The following is a 21,287-nucleotide window of genomic DNA, read 5'->3' as shown; positions in this document are numbered from 1 at the left end:
ATATCACTTTTGTATACAAAAGACAACACATTATACATCACAATGTTCCAGGATGTTTGGGGCTCTTACCCTTGTGTTCATATAATCTACAAGATTTCCTATAACTAAAAAGTGAAGGGGACAATATCTTTCTAAATTATTTCAACTCTCATCTCAATGACTATTTCAAAGAAACTTACAATATGTAATCACTTTGTTACTTACAGTAAAACAGCCTTGTTTTAAAACCTTTAAAATTTTTTTTTATCAGACTTATAATTTCATTGGTGTAGCAAGTTTCCAGTGAGGAACTCCCTCTACCAATGCTCCTAACATGCAACTGAAAGTCTTAAAGAATTGCCTGGAACACTTAAGAGGTTATGTGACTTGCCCAGGATCACATAACCAGTATGTATGTCACACAACCTGAAGTGGAACTTGAACACAGGTTTTCCTGACTGTGGGGGTAACTCTCTATACACCCAGCCACATTATATCTCACTAAAATTAATATACTTCTTTAAATAATGAAAGCTCAAATTATCCATTTTGTATATAACGTCACAGCTAATCTTAACTGTTTACACAGAAAATAAACATGGTGACAGCTTCAGGCTTACCAAGATGATGTGATACTGACACAACTGCCTGTGGAGCCAGAAGTGGGAGTGATGTCCTGTGCTGGTGGTCGGATACTTAGGGTTCCATCCTCTCTAATATAAAGACCAGCACTAGAAGGATTTGCAAAGGTAGAAATAAATGGACCAAGAGACTGAAAAGCAGCCTGACGTACCTGTAACAAAACAAAATGAGAAAATGAAATGTGACCTCCTTGTAGCAACATCTTGCTTAGGGCTCCTATCAGATTCATTCAACACAATTTAACATTTTTTCATAGGGGTTAGAGTAAGTGGCCCCTAAATCATCGAATATGAAATAAGGAGTCCAATTCTTATTTCTTTGGATGCAAGAAAAAAAAAATAACAATTCTATACCTTGATTCTTGATTCCCTCTCCCAAGATCTCTAACATAACAGTTATCAGTAAACTTTTGTTATACCAAAATTATATTAGTTCTTAATTAATATTTTCATTTCCTTCTGCAATTTATTTTTTTAGTATCTAAGAGCTAGAAAGGACCTTATAGGTCACTGTGTCCAAACCTCACGTTTTACAAGATGAGTAAACTGGGTTCAGGGAAATGAAGTGTTTGAACTCAAATCACTTAATGGATGGCAGAGTCAGGACTAGAAAAAAAGGTCTCCAGATCTAGTCTATTAGGACATTTTGGAAAGGGAAAGACATAAAAGTACACACACACAGACACACAGACACACAGATACATACAAAGAGGGAGGGAGTGTATATATATCTGCCTATGAATGCATGGCTACCTGTGAATAAAAACCCTTTAGCTTTACATCACTTATGGCCTAAAAAATTCCTTTACTGGTAAAGGAATGCACTGGAAACATCTAGCATACCATCATTCAAGGGGATAATACTAAGAGATAATCTGTTGTTTCTTTCTATTTGCTTTCAAAATAAGAAGGAACAATAACAAATCCTCATCAAGGACGTGTGTATGTCATGCTAGGAAGGAGATAAACTGGAAAAACTGGAAGGAGGAAAAGCCTGCTCTTCACTATGCTGAGTATGAAATTTGCTTACAAGTTTCCAAAAGGTAGCAAAGTATTCCTTCTACGACACTCAAAAGGCTAACTTTAAGTGAAAAAGAAAGCAAGCTAACAGTAAGAGTACCATCACCATCAAAGCAGAATCTTTTTTTGTGTGTATGTGACAGATTTTGCTGAAAGAAGACAAATGGTTCAATTTCCCAAAATACAAAAGCCATGGCCATGAATTTGGAAGCCAAGTTGAAGACCTATGCCTTCTGGTTAGTTTTTAGTCATGAAAGACATAAGTCAAATATTTATATAATACTTTAACCATGTTAATCTGTACTTCCTTCAACTTACCCATCTACAAGGGTCACTGATAAGATTGATAAACAGAGGAGATAGTTTGGTTCTTCGAATTTCAGATGAAGTGGTATAGGACACAGCCATAAAGCACTCAGCACAAGCTTTCCGCATTCCCCAAACACTATCAGAACAGAGTTCAAAAAACTTTGGGATCTGCCAGAACAAATGGAACAGAAATACTCAAATTTACTTTATTGCAAGAGATTGCTTGCATTTATTTCTGCTTCTTAAATAAAAAATTCATGGCAAAGAAAACAATAAAATATCAGTAAAAACAATTTTGAATAAATTCTCATTACTAATTTCAGTCATAATTTGTCTAAGCTTATCAGAAAAAAAAACTCCTTTGAAAATATACACAATGATTATTTATTGGGTAGCTTTTTTTTTCACCCTCCTAACTATAATAATGAAATAAATTTAACTATGGAAATAATGCTCACTTATGGAAGGATTCATTGTTATGCTTCATTCAATTATGTTGGATACAAAGATGGTGTACAAACCTTCATATAAGAATTCAAAGTCAAGGCAGCAAGATAATTCCCTGACTTTAAAACAAAACACAAATAAGCTTCTCAAGATAAAAGTAAAAGAAAAAAATTAACATTAATTTGAAATGTGAAATATTCCATTCACTCTGTTAAATTCTACTAGATGGTGTTTCTTTTACTTTTAGTCAATCAACTACCAAGCCATTTAATAAGCACCTATTGCATTAGGCACTATTCTAAGTGCTGAGGATATAATTACAAAGGTAAGACTCTCCTTGCCACCAAGATGCATATATTCTACTTATCAGTAACCAAATGCCTTGAAAATATTAACTTTTTAAATTGAGGAATGTCAATTTAGGATTTAAAATTAAATGTTCATTCCATTTTAAAATGCAACATAAATATAAAATGTATTTTAAGTTAGAAATTACTTTTATTTAAATGTCACATACCAAAAATTTCTCAGTAGCTTCTTGTCCAACAGCACTACAGACATCCCCAAAATTTGTAGCACAGACCTGGGGTAAGGAAAAAGTATTATTACCTGTTACTTTTAGCTGGCTGAAATGTACTTTCTTTGGTTCTTAAAAGAAAAAATTGCAAACAAGCAAGCAGGAACTACAAATAAGAGTATATTTTTTTCTATCAGTCAGCCAATAAGAACTTGAGTATCCACAAGTACGTAGTAGATGTTCCTAATTTAAAACTTCCCACCTCCATTAAAAAAAAAAAACATACCAAAGAATAAGATTTGTAAAAATATAATCTTTTTTCTCACAATCTAATCAGTCTCACATGCACAAACGTGTATTGCCATCAATAATGACAAAATATAGCCCCCTTTTATTCCCTACACATGGTGAATCCAATGGCCCTCCTGATTAAGCAGGGAGATGGATTTGAAGAGACTGGTTCAAGATCCAGAGAAGATAAATAGTTTTCATGGAGGGCAGGAGTCTATGGGCTAAGAACACAGAAATGGATTACAAGAGATCTCCAGATATCTAGAAATAGAGTATGCTTAAGCTGCTCCCATCCATCATTGGAATGCAGTAAATACCTAATTCAAACCCCCTTTTACAAACTGCTTTCAGTTTGCCTTCAAACAATGATCTCATCTGTGTAGATAAAATGGTATCTTCCTATTTCTATTAATTTACAATGAAAACTAAAAAACATAGTTTATGCATTCTATTAAAGGACGAATCTGTTTTTAAACCAGATCATTTCTATCTAGTCAAGAAATTGTAGAATAATTTAATTTTAAATCTAATATATATTATGTTTGAAACAAGATATTCCAACCTTCCGAACTTGGAAGAGTTTCCCATCACCACATAATTCACAAAATCGAGGAAGTAGCAGGCGTTCAACTGTGCTTTTGCTTAGCATCGAAGCCATTTTGCAGATTATCTATAAAAAGTAATAAAATAAAAAAATCACTTGAAAAACTAATGTATATACTAACCCATAAACACTATAAATACTATAGTTAAAATATGAAATTGAACTAAAACTAAAGATCTTCCCAACCTGCTTTTTAATCATAACATTTTTAGAGTTAGAAGGAATGTTTTCTTAGAGATCATTAGTCTAAACTACTTACTTTACAGATAAGGATACCAAGGCCCTGAAAGGTGAGGTGACAAGCCCAAGATCATACAAACAGTTATGAGGCAAAACAGGGACTTAAGCCTACGTCCTCTGACTCCAGACCCAGTGCTTTCTTTTAACATTCTCAATGTTCTGATGTCTGAACAAAGTAAAAAAAGGCCTAACCTGTAACTTTTTTAGTTTAACACCCCATCTTTAAACACTGATATTTGTAAACAACTATATATTTATACTTTATGATTGGAAAAAATTCACATGAAAATCAAGGAAATGAATAATGTCTGTAGATAACAGAAATGAGTACAGGCCTCATCCTTTTTTAAATTTAGAGAATATACATTTTTTGTCCCAAAGTTTTCTCATCTAGAGCTGGTATAGTATAGTAGAAAAGAGCACTGGATTTAGAGTGAGATGACCTGGTTTTAAGTTCCACTTCTTTTAATGCTTATATGACACGAGTAGTTGCTTAACTTCTCTCAGCTTTAGTTCCCCGAGGGAGTCGAATTAGATAATATCTATAGTTCCTTTTAGCTCTAAATCCTATGATCTTTTGGCTAAAGATACCTCAAGAAAAATATTAAGGTGCCATACTCAAAGCATTATTTAAAAATCACAAGTGTTCTTTATCTGTAAAGAAAAAAGAATGAGAAGACTAAAAAAAATATCAAATTCATCCCCCCCCTTCAGCCACACTCACTCAACCTTATTCCACTGTAGCTCCAAGATGTTCAAAACTAAGAGCATTATAAAGCCAGTAGCTTTGTAACAAGAAATACTTTTTTTGGACTCTGGGGACTAATTTTATGACATGACTTTTCACATATTTCATCAGAGCTACCTATTATTCTCTATAATGTGTAACTACAAAAATTAATTTTAAAAAGCTAGCTTAAACATAAAAAAGTTGTAAAATCAAGAAGACAATATGAAAATCTGTTGATAAAAAAACTATTAATCATAATTTCAGAATGCAGATAACTTTTCTGCCTGCAAGAACAATTACACTTTATCTATGGAGAACTGTTTATCTATTACCCAATTTATAGGAAAATATGGCATATATAAAAGTATTAATGATAGGTAAGAAAATGCTGCATCTGTGTATAAAATTTAAGTATGGATCCCACTTAAGAGTTTAACTCAAAGTTAAAATCAGTTTGATACTAAACTGATACATAAATTATTGGTAAAAATAAAAATTGTTGCTTGCTTCACAATTACTTGACAAATCTGAAACCCTCTCTAGACAATTTTTAATTTTTACCAATGATTTATGTACCAAAGTTGCTAATCTCAGCATAAAACTGATTTTTAATTTAAAACAAGAATGGAAAAATAAACAGGCTCTCTATGGAGGTACTCTAATGTTTTCCAAGTTGGTTGGAATATATTTAAGGAGAAGACTCAGAGAAGGGAGAGGAAAAGAGAATAAAGCATGGCAATGCTAACATGATAAAGCAGTTGCTTATTCTCTCAGCAATGACTAAGTAAGGCGAAGACATCAAGCTACTCTAATCATCTAAGCATAAACAGTATCAATTTTGGGTTTTTTTTTGGGGGGGGAGTTCTATACATAATTTAGGTTAAGTCATAACACTGAACCCATGAGCTATCGTACTAAGAAACAAAGAAAAAAAACATATGATTGACAAATATTCAGGTGCATACTACTTTTGCAAGGTACTTTCTGGAGATGAAGAGACGAACCTAACACAGATCCTTCTTTTGAGATGGATAAGATACATAGAACATTTATTAACCATTTACTATATGCCAGAAATTTACTTTGCTAAGCTCTGCAAATACAAATACAAGCAAGCAAAACAATTCCTGTTCTCAATGAGTTTGCATTTTAATGCGGAAGGGCAATACATAATGAGGGGAGCTGGCAGGTGGAGAAGAGGAGAGAGAGAAAGCTCTTGTACAGTAGCAGAGTCCAAGTTTCTTGTGGGAATGATAAAACAAACTAGTAGGATTTATGGTGTGTTGACAAACAGACATGCCTGATATAAGGAACAATGAGATAAATAAAAAGGAGAAGTTTAGACAAAGAGACATTGAGTAATTTGAAGAGAGCTATAACATCTGTTCACTTGTACTATTAATTATTTCTTCTAGAAATAAGTGTCTGGGATAGGAATAGTTGAAAAGAACTCTCAAATTAACTAGGAGACTTCAAGTTAAGATGACAGAGAAGCTGACCTCTCCCAAAGAACCTCCCCCCTCCCAATTATCTGAAAAGGCTCCCAGCCAATGCTAATGGTTTTTTGGGAGGAGGAAGGGGAGAAGAAGTTCTCCATACAGTCCAGGGATGTACAAGAAGGCATCCAAAAGATAAAAGAAGCTGGTTGAACCAGAGAAGCCAATGCCAGCTCAGGTAAATGAGGAAGCTGTGGAAGCAGGGAGTGAAGTAGTGGGGGATGTAATCAACTCAGTCTATCAATCAATCAGTACTTGTTAAGTTCCTATCATGTGCCAGGGCCTAAGGGTTCACATACAAAGAATGAAATAAGCCTTACTTCCAAATCAACCTAAGTTCTGAAGAAGAGAAATAAGAGTATATAAAAATACAGGCAAATGTATACATGCATATATAGACACACGTTATGTACATACAAACTAGATAAATATAAGGTAATTTGGGTTCACACAGTGCTTAAGTGTGGATTCATTCTATTCCATTGGTTTTAAGAAAGAAAAGAAAAATAGGGAAAGAAATCTATTAGGGAAAAAACCCAGGAGAAGAGGGAAAAACATATTATTTTGCATAAATGGCGAGCACAAGAAGAATATACAAACAAGAAGAAAGGAATGGGAAGAAGGAGAATATCATGATCCCATTTTTACTTGAACCAAATAAAAAAGGCTAAAAACACAGACACATTCACACACATAGAGTTTGGCGTAGATACATTAAACATGAGAAGGAAATAGGTAAGGACAGGGGAAGAGATAAGAGTGGTAGAACAGGAAGAGTAAAGTGAAGGAGGGAATAATATACAAGCAAAGCACATCAGCTTCAGAGATTTTATCAAAAAGTGGAGACTAAAAATTATAAGAGTAAGAAACAGATTGTTATCTGGGCTTAGTGAAGAAAGAAGGGACAGAGGACTAAGAACAGATCACTTCCATTGTAGATTATTAGTGTTAATCAGATTCCTTCCTTCCCTCTTCCCCCTTTTCTTTGTAAAGATGGAGCATGGAGGAAAAAAGAAAAAGTATAAGATGATGTTATGTAGAGAAATAAACAATTAACAATCACAATTGTGAATGTGAATGGTATTGAACTCACCTGCAAAATAGAAAAGGATGGTAAGCACAGATTAAAAACCAGGATCCAACAATATGTTATTTATAAGAAACATACTTGAAACATAGATTTACAAAGAGGTAAAATGAAAAGAAAGGAATAAGAATTTATACAGTACCTACTATGTGTTAGGCACTAGCATTTTACAAATATTATCTTATTTGATTCTCACAACAATTCTGTAAGGTAATTCCGATTATTTTCCCAATTTTACAATTGAGGAAACTGAAGCGACTAGAGGTTAAGTGACTTGCCCAGGTGTAACCAGAATTGTCTTTGTTTTCTTTGAGTGACTCAATTTATCTCAGTGAGCTTTACTAGGTGCTAAGCCCCAGGCCCAAACCCCATTAGGTGTTAATGTAATCCATGTGGATGTGAACATCCCAGGGTCCTAAGGGGAGGGGCCAACTCAAGAACCAATCACCAGAGCCTGAGCTCTGGTGATTCAGATGATGTCTGATGATGTCTAAAGCCCTATAAGAAGGGAGGACAGAGCTATTGGTGTGGGGCTCTGGAGATGGTGTTGATGAGGAGACTCCAGGCAGCTGTAGCTAAGGAGCCCTCCAGCTTGTAAACCCGGATGTTGAAACTTTGTTGAACTGTGGTAACTATCTGTTGGGACTTGAATCAGACAAAGTCTATTGATGTCTGTAATTTGCATTTTATTTTGAAGTTCAGGGTGCTGGTTTTTTTCCCCTGAAGTAACTGAATGATATTTGAATTAAAAGTAAGCTTGTCAACCCCTTCACCTTGCTTTCCTTAATTAAGCAGATCGAAAGAACCTGTGCTGTTGGCAGCTTTCTGGGTGTTGGCTGTGGGTGAATCTTATACCCCCACAGAAGCTGCCAGCCAGGTTGTTGACACACCAGGGTCACAGAGCTGACCTTAAATCTGGGGTCAGATTTGAATGAAGGTCTTCTTCACTCCAGGGGTAGCACTATCCACATGTAGGTGTTGGAACAAAATATAATGTATTTCTGGTAAACTTTTAAAAAAAGCAAGGACAGAAACCATGGTCTCAAATAAAGCAACAGTAAAAAGAGACATGAATTAAAGTTAGACACAGAGGGAAAATTATATGTAAAGGCATCATGATAAAATTCTACCAATTATATATATATATATATATATATGTATACATACATATACATATACATGTGTGTGTGTATATATATATTCCTATATGTACATACATATACATAAATGAGAGAACTGCCCAAAACGTCTGAATTTAGAAAATAAAATACCAATGGAAAGAACTCTTACATTGTGTCCCAAAAAAAATGCCCCAAAAACCCAAGGCTGCAAAATCCAAGACACATGGTTAAAACTGAACATATGATCTATCCTGCAAATCAAGTTTAATCATAAGTAAGAAAGATGGATATTTAATAAAGAGGTGCTTGAAACATTTTTAGTAAGAAAACCAGACATGAAGAATTTGTTTCTTGAATATCCTAAACAACAGAAATGTAGGAGTGAATAAATGCAAAAGCTAAGGACAGCAACAGTAAGAGTGATAAAAGAGACCAGTAACAGACTCTTTTCAAAAATACATACGACAACAGGGATGAAATCAAAAAAGTCCACTAGGGTTGACAGTGAAGAGGTGGACCTGGGGCATTATGGCAAAACCTGACAACATACTCTGTTTATGGGTAAAAAAAAAAAATTTGGTGGGACTACATCACAACATGGGAGTGTCCATAAAAGGGGGAAGGGTTAGCAATAAAGGCAAGGTGACTTTTGTGGTCTCAGAAAAAGAGCCCACAAGGGAATAGTTAGGAGGAGGAGGGAAAGACTGAAAAGAGGGTGAAAGGAAGGTAGCCTTCCTCTGGAAGTAGGAGGAGGTTCCAGTGAGGAATGTTCCTACAGATGAAGGGAGATGATTAGTGAAGGAAGATGAGGACCTTTCACTGACCTGGGGGATTTAGTGCTTGAAACATCTACTTGTCTACATTGAGAGAGGGGTAGCTGGAAGTCTTTGGGGCAACTGGTACACCAGGAGTAGGAGAGCATGGACACGAGGAGGACATTTCTAGGAAGGGTATAGAGCAGCAGTAGGAAAGGGGCCCTACCATGGGACAATGTCCTCCCTAACAACTGCAATAACTGGCACTGTTTGGAGAGTGAAATACAATGGAAAAGAGGAATCCACAGGATAAGCCCTATAAGATGGTGGCAAAAAGTGCCTGGAGGGGAGAGACAAGAATAGATACTTAGGAAGCTTTGATCATATACTGAATACAGAGAAAAGAGAGAGCAAGGATGATAACAGGGGTCATGAATCAGAATGAGGATCTAGAGTAAAACATGAAAAGATTAAGTAACTGAAGTGACATAATGTTATGCTTACAGCAGAAGATGGGGAAAAAATCATAACTTGGAAAAAAATATTTTTGGAGAGAGATGGAGGAAAATATAAACCTAACTCATAATTTTAAATGTAAATGGATTAAACAACTAAATAAAAAGAAAAAGAGTGACATATTGGAAAAGAAAAAAAAAATCCTACAATGTGTTGCTTACAAGAAAGACACTGAAAAAACAAAGATATACACAAAATAAAACTGAGGGAATGGGAAAAAAAATTATTAAGCCTCAAGTGAATCCAAAAGAGCAGGAGCTGTAATCAAGTTATCTGACAAAGCAAAAACAAACATTCAAAAAATGAAAAAGGATAAACAAGGAAAACACATTATGCTGAAAGCAACCATGGACAAAAAAAAAAATTATCAATAATAAAAACATACTCCAGATGTCTTAGCATTCAAATCCATAAAGGAAACACCCGAGGTACCAGAAGTTATAGACTGTAGCATGACAGTGACATGACACTTCAAAAATCCCTCTCTTACTTTTGGATGGGTCTAAAAGAAAGATAAATAAAATGGAAAAATATAGAACTGAATGAATTTCTGAAGAAATTAGACTGGGGGGGGGGGGGTGGAGCCAAGATGGAGACTGGAAAGCAGGGACTCGCTTAAGATCTCCCCCAAATCCCTCCAAACACCTGTAAAAAAACGGCTCTGAACAAATTTTAGAGCTGTGGAACCCACAAAATAGCAGAAGGAAGTAGGTCCCCAGCCCAGAACAGCCTGGATGTTCACTGGGAAGGGACTATTGAACAGTGCTGGGAGCAGAATGCAGCCCAGCGTGGCCCATGCCAGGACCAACCAGACCAGGAGTCAAGGGGAACAGGCCTTAGGGCTATGAATCACTGAGCTGTTGCAGTTACCAGACTTCTCAACCCACAAATTCCAAAGACAACGGAGCAGGTTAGTGGGAAAACTGCTGGATGATAAGGGGTGGGGGTGGGGGACAGAGCATGCAGTCTTGCTTCAGCCTTGAGGGCAGCAGAGGTGGCACTGTGGTGGTGGCAGCAGCAGGAAGCTCCTGCAGCTGCTTCCAGAGCTCCAGAGTCAGCTGCTTCCAGAGTCCCTGGCCCACACACTGGGAGGAATCAAGCAGTAGATCAGAGCAGGAGTGTGGGGAACTCTTTGCTGGTGCACAGGCAGGGTTCTCTTGCTTTGTCCTGCTTGAATCTGGGTTGCAGTTTTGGTTTGCGGTTCTTGGGGGAGGAGGACCACTGGTGTGGCAGAGCTTACAGTGACCGTGGAGTAGAAGAAGCTCTGAAAACAGCAGTGCTTGGACCCTAAAGTTTGAGACAAAGTTCTCTCTACTCTACAAGTAGTCATACCCTGACAAAAAGCTCAAGGGTCAAGTAGTTGGCTGGGAACATGAACAGGTAATGAAGAAGGACTCAGACTACAGAATCTTATTTTGGTGACAAAGAAAATCAAAATATATAGCCAGAAGAAGTCAACAAAGTCAAAGAGCATACATCAAAAGCCTCCAAGAAAGATATGAATTGGGCTCAGGCCATGGGAGATCTTAAAAAGGATTTGGAAAAGCAAGTAAGAGAAGTAGAGGAAAAATTGGGAAGAGAAATGACAGTGATGCAAGAAAATCATGAAAAACAAGTCAAGTACTTGCTAAAGACCCAAAAAAATACTGAAGAAAATAACACCTTAAAGAATAGACCAACCCAAATGGCAAAAGAACTCCAAAAAGTCAATGAGGAAAAGAATGCCTTGAAAGGCAGAATTAGCCAAATGGAAAAGGAGGTCCAAAAGATCACTGAAGAAAATACTACCTTAAAAATTAGATTGGAGCAAGTGGAAGCTAGTGACTTGATGAGAAATCAAGATATTATAAACAGAACCAAAGGAATGAAAAAATGGAAGACAATGTGAAATATCTCATTGGAAAAACCACTGACCTAGAGAACAGATCCAGGAGAGATAATTTAAAAAATTATTGGACTACCTGAAAGCCATGATCAAAATAAGAGCCTAGAAGAATATATTGACAGAGGGAGAAAGGGAGAGATAGAATGGGGTAAATTATCTCACACAAAAGTGGCAAGAAAAAGCAGTTCTGTTAGAAGGGAAGAGGGGGCAGGTGAGGGGGAATGAGTGAATCTTGCTCTCATTGGATTTGATTTGAGGGAATAACATACATACTCAATTGGGTATCTTACCCACAGGAAAGGAGAAAGGGGATAAAAAAGGGGGGATGATAGAAAGGAGGGCAGATAGGGGGAGGAGGTAATCAAAAGCAAACACTTTTGAAAAGGGACAAGGTTAAGGGAGAAAATTGAATAAAGGGGGATGGATAGGAGGGAGCTAAATATAGTTAGTTCTTCACAACATGAGTATTGTGGAAGGGTTTTACATAATGATACACATGTGACCTATGTTGAATTGCGCATTCTTAGGGAGGGTGGGTGGGGAGGGAAGAGGGGAGAGAATTTGGAGCTCAAAGTTTTAAAAGCAGATGTTCAAAAAAAAAGTGATTTTTGCATGCAACTGGGAAATAAGATATACAGGCAATGGGGCATAGAAATCTTTCTTGCCATACAAGAAAGGTGGGCAGTGGGGTGACAGAAGGGAGGGCTGACTGGGAAACAGGGCAATCAGAATATATGCCATCTTGGAGTGGGGGGGGGAAGGTAGAAATGGGGAGAAAATTTGTAATTCAAAATCTTGTGGAAATCAATGCTGAAAACTAAATATATTAAATAAATAAGAGGTAATAACGATAATAATAATAATAAAAAGAATATGACATTCCAAAAAGCAAAGGAACTACGATTACAATTAAGGATAACCTACCTAGCAAAACTGAGTATGATCCTTTGGCGGGGGGTGGGAGGGGAGGTATGGATAGTTAATGAAATAGAGGACTCTCAAGCACACCTGATGAAAAATCCTGAGCTGAACAGAAAATCTGACATTCAAACATATCGTATTTCGCTGCATAATTGTCACAGATTTTATGCCAAAATTTTTTGTGAAAAAGTGGGGTATGATCATTATGTGAAGCTTTTTTAAAAAATTGTGCTGTTATTGCTTGTCTTTTAGTTTCTACCACTCTCACACCAACTTTTCATTCACTGAAAATTGTCTTTCTGCAGCTCTGTTTCCATGCTGTTCGGCAAACACAATCACTTTCAACTTGAAGACCACAGAATAATTTTCATATTTACCCATAATCAGAAAGAAATGCTTCACATGTTAATGTATCACTGGCAGATGAACTGTGCAGTTTAGCTAGCAAGGAAGATGCATGTTTTACCATATCATGTGACTTACTCATGGCAGCCTCACCCACTTGCCTGCTCCCCTTGTGCCTACAGCTGTGCATTGGGTTGAGTGACAATACCATTAGTACTGCAGCGCTCTAAATAAAACCATACAAATTGACTTTTGGAAATATACTAACAATGCGTCTGCACTTAGAATTTTAGGCCGGTGGCCCACAATGCAAGAGAGATAAATGTGTATCCACATGCCACTGGTGAATATATTGCTGCTCTGCTTACCTTTTAAGCAGTGTGACTAACAGAATTATACCATGGGATGATAGGTTATAAACCAATTTTTGAACTGAAAAAAAAAAAAAGGACTGAAGAAAAAAAAAAACAACGCCCAGGGTGCAATGATTATGCAGTGAAATACAGGAGTCCAAAAGAATCACAAAAAGGTAAATATGAAAGTTATCATAAGGTACTCAAAAAAGTCAAACTGTTCATATTCATTTATGGGAACATGATACATATAACTCCAAGAATGTTATCATTATTAGGAAAGTTGAAAAGAAGGTACAATTGTGAGTTGATTATGTTGGGATGACCTCCAAAAGTAAAACTGGAGGAGTGAGAAAAAGGGATGCACTGGGAGAAAGGGAAAGGGAGAGGTAGAATGGGGAAAATTTTATCACATAAGAGAGGCATATGAGGAAAAACCTTTTGTAACAGAGGAGAAAATGGATGTGGCAGGCAATGCTTGAACCTCACTCATGTGAATTGGTTCAAAGAGAGAAAAATATATATACATAATCAGTTGGGTATAGAATCTATCTTACGCAATAGGGAAATAGGAAGGGAAGGGGATAAGAGATATGGGGGTGGGAGTGGGGATGATAAAGGGAGAGTGGATTAAGGGAGGCAGACTTTTGAGGAGGTACAAGATAAAAAGAGAGAGAAGGATAAACAGAAGAAAACAGGATGGAGGGAAATACATAGTAACTGTTACTGTGATTTAAATAGGAGGAGCTAACTCATAATATGGAAGTGAATAGGAGCATAGATTAGAAACCAGAATCCAACAATATGTTGTATACAAAAGACACACTTGAAATAGAAAGACATACATAGTGTTAAAAAGAAGGGTTGGAGCACCAATACTTTAATGATGATCAACTGTGAAAGATTTGGCTACTTTGATCAATACATTCCAAAGATGCATGATGAAAAAAGAGAAAAGATGAACTCAGTGCAAACTGAAGTGTAATTTTCTCACTTCCTGTTTCACGCTTTTAAAAAAAATGGCTAAGTACTTTGCATGATTTTGCATGTATAAATGACATATTATTTGCTTTATTAGTGATGGGGGAGGAGTAGGAAGAAGAGAATCTGGAACTCAAAATTAAAAGAAAAGAATGCTAAAAAACAATAATAAAGAAAAAAGTCAGGAAAACAATCAGCATATTAAATCATACTTTGCCAAAGTACAATATACTCCTTTATGCTAAAAACCCTACACAGTACATGCACAGAGGGACCTTTAATTAATAACTTAAAAAATTTTGGAGCTCTGAATTGATCCAACCATTCTGGAAAGCAATTTAGAACAATACACATTAAAGTCATCCAATTGTACATATCCTTTGACCCAAGTATAACACTATGGGTCTAATACCCCTAAAGAGATTAAAGACAAAGGGAAATGACTTACATGTACTAAAAATATTTATGGTAGCACTCTTTGTTGTAACAAATAACTAGAAACAAAGTTGGTGTCCATCAAGTGGGAAAAAACTGGATGAATTATGGTATATGAATGAGATAGAAAACAATTGTTCCCTAAGAATAGCAAAAGGGACATTCAGATAAATCTGGGAAGACTTGCATAAATAAATGCAGAGTAGAGTAACCAGAAGCAAAAGAAAAATTTTCTATGCTATCAACAACACTATAAAGAAGAATTTTTAGACTTTAAACTTCTGATCAAAGCAATGAATAACTATGGCTTTAGAAGACATGGTATACCTCCCACCTCCTAGTGGAGGGGTGATGCATAGGTGTATAATGAGATGCATTTTTAGGCACGACAAAAACAGTATAGATTGATTATATTTACTTATTACAAAAGAGGGTTTTTAAGACAAAGTGAGACAAAGGGATAGTGATGCAAAAAAAAAATTAAAAGGAGCAGCAATGAAACATTTAAAATTTCACAGAAGAGAGCAGAAATTCAAAAGGGGAAATAGACAAGTAAGGCCCATTAAAGTAATGTATACTTTAAAAAACCAAATTGTAAATTTAGTTTCATAAGAAAACTTCTTTTTCCTGTCCTTTGTATATATGGAACTATTTATGTGCTGCTGACTCTCAAATCCATAATAAAAAATTTATTTTTTAAAAAAAGACTAAAAAACTGAACAATGAATTGGCCGATCATGACTTCAGAAGACTAATGATATAACACGTCTCCTACTTCTTGGAAAAGAGGTGTTAGACGACAAGTGCACAAGGAGGCATACTTTTTCAGGAACAACTAAAATAACACAAATTCATTTTGCTTGACCATAACTAATTGTTATAATAAAGGTCTTTTATGGGTAAGGGGAGAAGTTGGGGGTGAGAGTCAGAGAGAGGTGATGATAGTGAGGCAAAGAAAAATAAAAGTGTAAATGAAATATTTAAAAAAATATAAAGAAGAAAGCAGAAGAAGGAAGTTCAGAAAGGGGATAAAGACAGGGGAGGGTAACTACTACATTAATTTTACACACACATACACACAATAGATGTGTATAGTTTATATAAATATATAATTTATATAATAAAGAGTTTCAATGTCTACTCTTTGCATCTGTAAATGTTCATGTTTCTTAATTTCCTAGTTGATAACAAGAAAAAAACTGACATGTAGGATTAATATAGGGAAAGAACTTCAGAGATAATAATAGGGCAATTCTACTGCTAAATAAAAAAAAAAACTTGCCTTCCTGAGATAAGCAAAGATGTATGAAATAAGGAAAAACGGAAATTCCTGCCTTCCATTTACCCTAAGAGCCCTCTTCCACTACCACTTTCTTAATATTGTTAAGCCTAGATTAACAGTTTAAAGTTTAAGATAAGAACTTATCTGAATTGACTGCAACAAAGTTCAATATTCTCACGTATTTATTAGGAGGCTAGCTGCTAGGTACAGGTATTTATTGGCAAATAACTTTAGTAAAAAATGATACTCAGTAAGTACAGAAGAGGTACAATTCAAGTGATATATTAGGTCTAAATGGTGCAAGATCACTATTGACTGGGGGAATCTGGTAAGACTATATGGATGGTATGGCATTCCAATTGTCCCTTAAAAGCAAAAACAAGTTTTAAACAGCCTAAGATGGGGATGGAGGGGCTTGCAAGCACTCAAATCAACCTTCACCAAACAAGACCTCCACAAGGCTATAATTTCTGTAATTAGGCCAAATTTTAAAATTAGCTCTGTAAAAAAATAAGCAAACAAAAAACCATATTACACCCGCCATCTTAAAAGCACAGATATGTTCAGAATTAAAAGAATTTTACATGAAGTTCAGTCAAATTTACAGACTTGTACATATGGATATAACAGCTAAAATAATATTGTTTTTACCAAGCAACAATAGCTAAATTAATTATATCATGAAGGATTCATATAAGGAAGATTTTTACAAGCTTAAGATATTTTCAATATTTATATTTTTTAAAAAAGAATATTACTGAGGATAATGTGGTATTTGGCAATAAAACAAAATAGAGAAAATGCTATGAACCCTATTCTTCATTATGTTGGTCTTCATGATAAGACATCTCGTTATCAGATGTCACCTGGAAACCTGCCTGACTTCAAAAATGGAAGAAGGAGAGCTAAATGGCTAAGAGGTTTATTGGTCATATGCCAAATACCCTTACTAAATGGCAATATCTAGTTTCATTTTGAAGAATCAATGTAACTAATTGTTTAAAAAAAAAAAACTAAGGATTTCATAGAGTACCTGAAAATTTAAACTTAATCACCTTTTTCTTGAAACCAATCCTTTTTTATAAACTTATAGAACGTGCAAATATAATTGTCAAAAAGTCAGTCCTTAAGCTTCTAGGTGGAGAAAATGAACACAGAAGGCATATATATGCCAAGTATTCTGATGCTGTAATGTGTCTTACCACATACAAAGTTTTACGGGAGGTGCTGTTCCATGATACACATTATTTTAGAATCTTGAATAAAATTCTCTTTTCTCTTCAGATCTGGCAAAGATTTTTCTTCTTTGCATCTTACTGAACTCATAAATAAGACTTTCTTCAATTCTTCAAGAAAAACTCTAAAACCATGGCTAGCTTCTTCCAGAAAGCATCAAATAAATAACTATACAAGGCATTTTAAATATAAAGAACAAAGACCTCCTTCTTTATCAATTATAGTTGTTACCATCGTAACATTTAACTTATACATTCATTATATTTAAATAAAATAACTATAAAACTTAAATAACTTAAATTTATATAATTTTTAGCCTTTCAGAGGCTATAAAATTAACTCATTACATATGTAGTTTGATAATCAATACTCTGAAATTTTTCTCACAAGCTACAAATGTAGGCATTTTATAAGATTTATCACAATTATTTTAGTTTTATTTCTTTAACTAATTTAAATACCAATGCAAAGGGGATGGTGAATGCCAATGGTAAAGGGACTGCAACCTGTCAATTAGAATTTACCAACAGAATATGAACTTTATGTGGTATGCTGGTAGCAGTGCCACATTTCCCTCCTCTGTTCAAGGACATTACTATTAGCATCCTTGCCCTACAATATGAATTCAAGGCTTGAGGGCAATGAAGGAGTATTTCCTCTCACAAATAAATTGGGGATCCTTACTAAAGAGTTAATGCCATTAAAAAAAAACCCACCAAAAAACCCAACACCCCACCACAAACAAAAACAAACCAAAAAAAAAAAAGATATTTGGTAATAAAATGCAAATTTTTAATAATAAAATCACAAATTATAAGATATATTACTTGTTGAAAATGTGATTAAATATTAACTAAGCCAAAAAGTATACTTCAGGCTGTGCAACAATCATTTCATACAAATTACCATATAAATATATGAAGTAGGTATTACCATGATTTACTTACATTCACAGCTTCTGCTTTGTATTCATCATCACTGTCTGGAGCAGATAGGTCCAGTAGTATTGGGCAGACTTTGTTTTCAATATCATTTTGAAAAATTAGATCCTGTTCCAACAGAATTAACAGTACTTCCTGACTTGATTTCCTAACCTAGAATGTTTTTTTTAAAAGAGGGGTGGGGGTGGGAAAGGAAATACATAAGTGTTTAAAAAAGGTTTCCTTCTCTTTAGACACAGAAAGTTAGAAACAATATCAGATCAGCATCCTAATCTTTCATTCACACCAAACACAGAGTTCTGGCTGCTGCAATTCAAAAAAGATGTACCGAAGTTAGAATAAGACCAGAGAAAGATAATTAAAAGGACTAAGGCAAAGGAGTATTTTCCATATAGAAATTGACCAAAAACAAAATGAAAACAAATGAACAAAAAACCCAACCCAGGACTCTTTAAACCGGAATGATGAAACTGGGGTGGGGATGGGGGGCAGATAAAGGGGATAAAAAGTGATTAAACTTGTAAAATCACGAAGCCTATAGGCTGAATGAGCTTGGTCTCCATAAAATTTGAAAAAGAAAAGGTTTTAGAAAAATAAAAACAGATACAGTGGTACTTTACACGCTAGATAATGACAGACTTAAAGAAATTAGCCCCCAAAGAAGCGGGAAAGAAGTTGAAAATATAAAAAGATTCAAGCAAAACTGAGATAAGTATGTATTTCTAACCTCTTCTTTATAACCTAATATATTATCAATCTAACCTTTGCACTCATGGCCATGGAAGTCACACACATTAAAATTTTAAGCAGAGGAGCTACATAATCAAAGTGAGATTTTGGGGTGACTAATCCAGGAGCTGTGTTTAGGATGAACTGGAGAAGGGAGAGGATCAAAGACAAGGAGATTACTTAGAAAGCTACTGCAATAATTCTGCTGTGAAGTGATGATAGCTTTCCAGAAAAAGAAAGGGAGAGGAATATAAAATATTAGATGGTGTAACAAGCCAGACTGGTAACCAAATTACATGTGGTGGTGAGAGAAAAGGGGTCAAAGTTAACTTCAAGGTTTCAAGCCCAGATGAAACTTAACAGAAATCAGGAAATTAGAATGTAAAGACTATTTTTCAGGGGAGAAAGTAATTCATTTGGTGTTAACTTAAATTTGAGATACAGACAGGATATCAAGGAGGAAGTGTCTTATAGGCAGCTGGAGACATCCAACTAGAACTCACGAGAGGAGGTAAGTCTGGAAATGTGAGAATAGAGGCAAGAAGTGAGGACATGAGGGTGATAAATTCTCCAAAAGAAAGAACATGAAAGAAAGTTAAAAGAAGAGAGGGCTTTGCCTTAGGATAGGTACAGGTAGAGGACAGAAGGAGGAAAAGAAGCCAGGGAAGAGCAGTAAGGGGCAGGAATACATGTTACAGAGGTCAAAGGAAGAGAGAAGAAAAGGGTGGTCAATAATCTCAAATTCAAAAGAGGGCACAAGGAAAATTAGGGCTGAGAAAAGACCAATGAATTTATAAAATGAAAGGGTTGGACAAGGTGACTCAAAATCCTCTTTTCTATGTGTATGATTTGGCAATCTGGAACGTAGTAACTGAATAACCCCCAAACCAACACAATTTTGAGGACAGTTTCAATAGAACAGTGAGGACAGAAGCCAGATAACAAGGTTAAGGAATAAACAGATGAAGGAAGAATGAAGGTAGTGAGTTCAAAACACAGGAAGAAAGTAGTTTGAAGAAACTGCAAGATCAAGATGTTTTTCATAGACATGGTGATGTATACATATGTTTAATAGACAGGTCAGAAGGAATCTATTAAAAACATCTATTTTGTCAAGTAATTAGAAGGATCCTGAATAAATATAATTAAATAAGAGACAATTATACAGAATCTGTCAAAAAGAAAGGCTCAAAAAATTTCAAACCTGGTTGTTTGGATCTGTGAGATATCTCACAACAATGGGCATGAGATATTCAGAGAAGGCCAATGGAAAGTTTGGTCGGCTTTCTTGCAAAAAAATGGCAATGGGAGGTATTTGTTCCATCAGCTCTGTCCGCACTGTAGGCTCTGTGGCAATGAAACAAAAAAAGGAAAAAAAGAAACTTATATTTAGAATAAAACAAGTCCTAAACACAGTCAGTATACACTTAGAACTTCTAGCTTTTCTTCCTAAAACACTTCATCAAGAAAATGAGACATTGTAGTTTAAAAATAATAGTCCATTTAGTGTATTTGTGCTAGTGAAAGACTTAAAAGTTAGGTGAATCATATAAAACAAACAGAAGAGAATGGCAACTCTGTTTCAAGGCATAAATAAATCAAATAGGGGAAAAATGCAACACATTGGAAAAGCAACCCATGTACATGTGCAAGATCTATAGGTTACTGCAAAATTCCTGTAAGAATGCACATGTTACACAGTGAGCAGAGCACCGGCCCTGCAGTCAGGAGGACCTGAGTTCAAATCTGGCCTCAGACACTTAACATGTACTAGCTGTGTGACCTTGGGCAAGTCACTTAACCCCAAATCCCCTGCCAAAAAAACAAAACAAAAAAAACAAGAATGTACATGTTAAAGATTTTTATCATAAAATATATCTTCCCACAATTTATGAATCCCAGTTATTTTTAAGGCAAAATACAATTTACAATTCTATTAACTGTAAAGGCATCATAAATGGTAACTCATTTAAAAGAGAATCTATTTAAAGTTTTAAACTATCAAATTAAATCTTTTAAATGTATATCTAAAATTGGGACCAGGTACCAATATGCCCCAAAGACCCAAGTTGGATTTGCTAGGCTCCAAATATTTAAATGGGGTAAGTTTTTAATGGGTATTGACCAAGAGAGTCTAAGACTCAATTAGAGGAGTTTTCCAATCAACTTGATGAAATTATAAGACATGAACCTTTATTTAGAGGCATCTCAGTGACATCTACCCATGGTGTGTGGGTATGTCTACTAACCCGTTACCGAGGAACTGCTGATCCCAACAACTGGGATCACTAAGTCAAGGTGACAGCCTCAGTAACCCTGTTTTTTGTTTATTTTTCATTTTCCTTATTCAGAAGACAGAATAGCATTAAGCAGAACAGGACTGATTCTAAGCAAGAAAGAAGCCTGTGCTCACACAGTCTTTGCTT

General features: G+C 35.4%; 1 protein-coding gene across 2 annotated transcripts in view; it reads right to left on the bottom strand.

Moving 5' to 3' along the window:
- Nucleotides 1-21,287, bottom strand: part of LOC118844899 (serine/threonine-protein phosphatase 4 regulatory subunit 1-like) — an 81,111-nt gene that overhangs the window by 18,003 nt on the left and 41,821 nt on the right. For both annotated transcript variants that reach the window (XM_036752915.1, XM_036752916.1), the window contains exons 5-10: nt 20,066-20,208; nt 18,139-18,285; nt 3,767-3,874; nt 2,914-2,979; nt 1,959-2,117; nt 600-772 (exon numbers count right to left, since the gene is read on the bottom strand). In XM_036752915.1, the coding sequence (XP_036608810.1) occupies nt 600-772; nt 1,959-2,117; nt 2,914-2,979; nt 3,767-3,874; nt 18,139-18,285; nt 20,066-20,208 (796 nt within the window). The remainder of the gene's footprint in view (nt 1-599; nt 773-1,958; nt 2,118-2,913; nt 2,980-3,766; nt 3,875-18,138; nt 18,286-20,065; nt 20,209-21,287) is intronic.

The sequence above is a fragment of the Trichosurus vulpecula genome, chromosome 3 (genome assembly GCF_011100635.1).
Source record: "Trichosurus vulpecula isolate mTriVul1 chromosome 3, mTriVul1.pri, whole genome shotgun sequence".
NCBI classification, from domain to species: Eukaryota; Metazoa; Chordata; class Mammalia; order Diprotodontia; family Phalangeridae; genus Trichosurus; species Trichosurus vulpecula.
The sequence above is the reverse complement of the archived record's forward strand: the minus strand, read 5'-3'. Positions and strand labels throughout refer to the sequence as shown.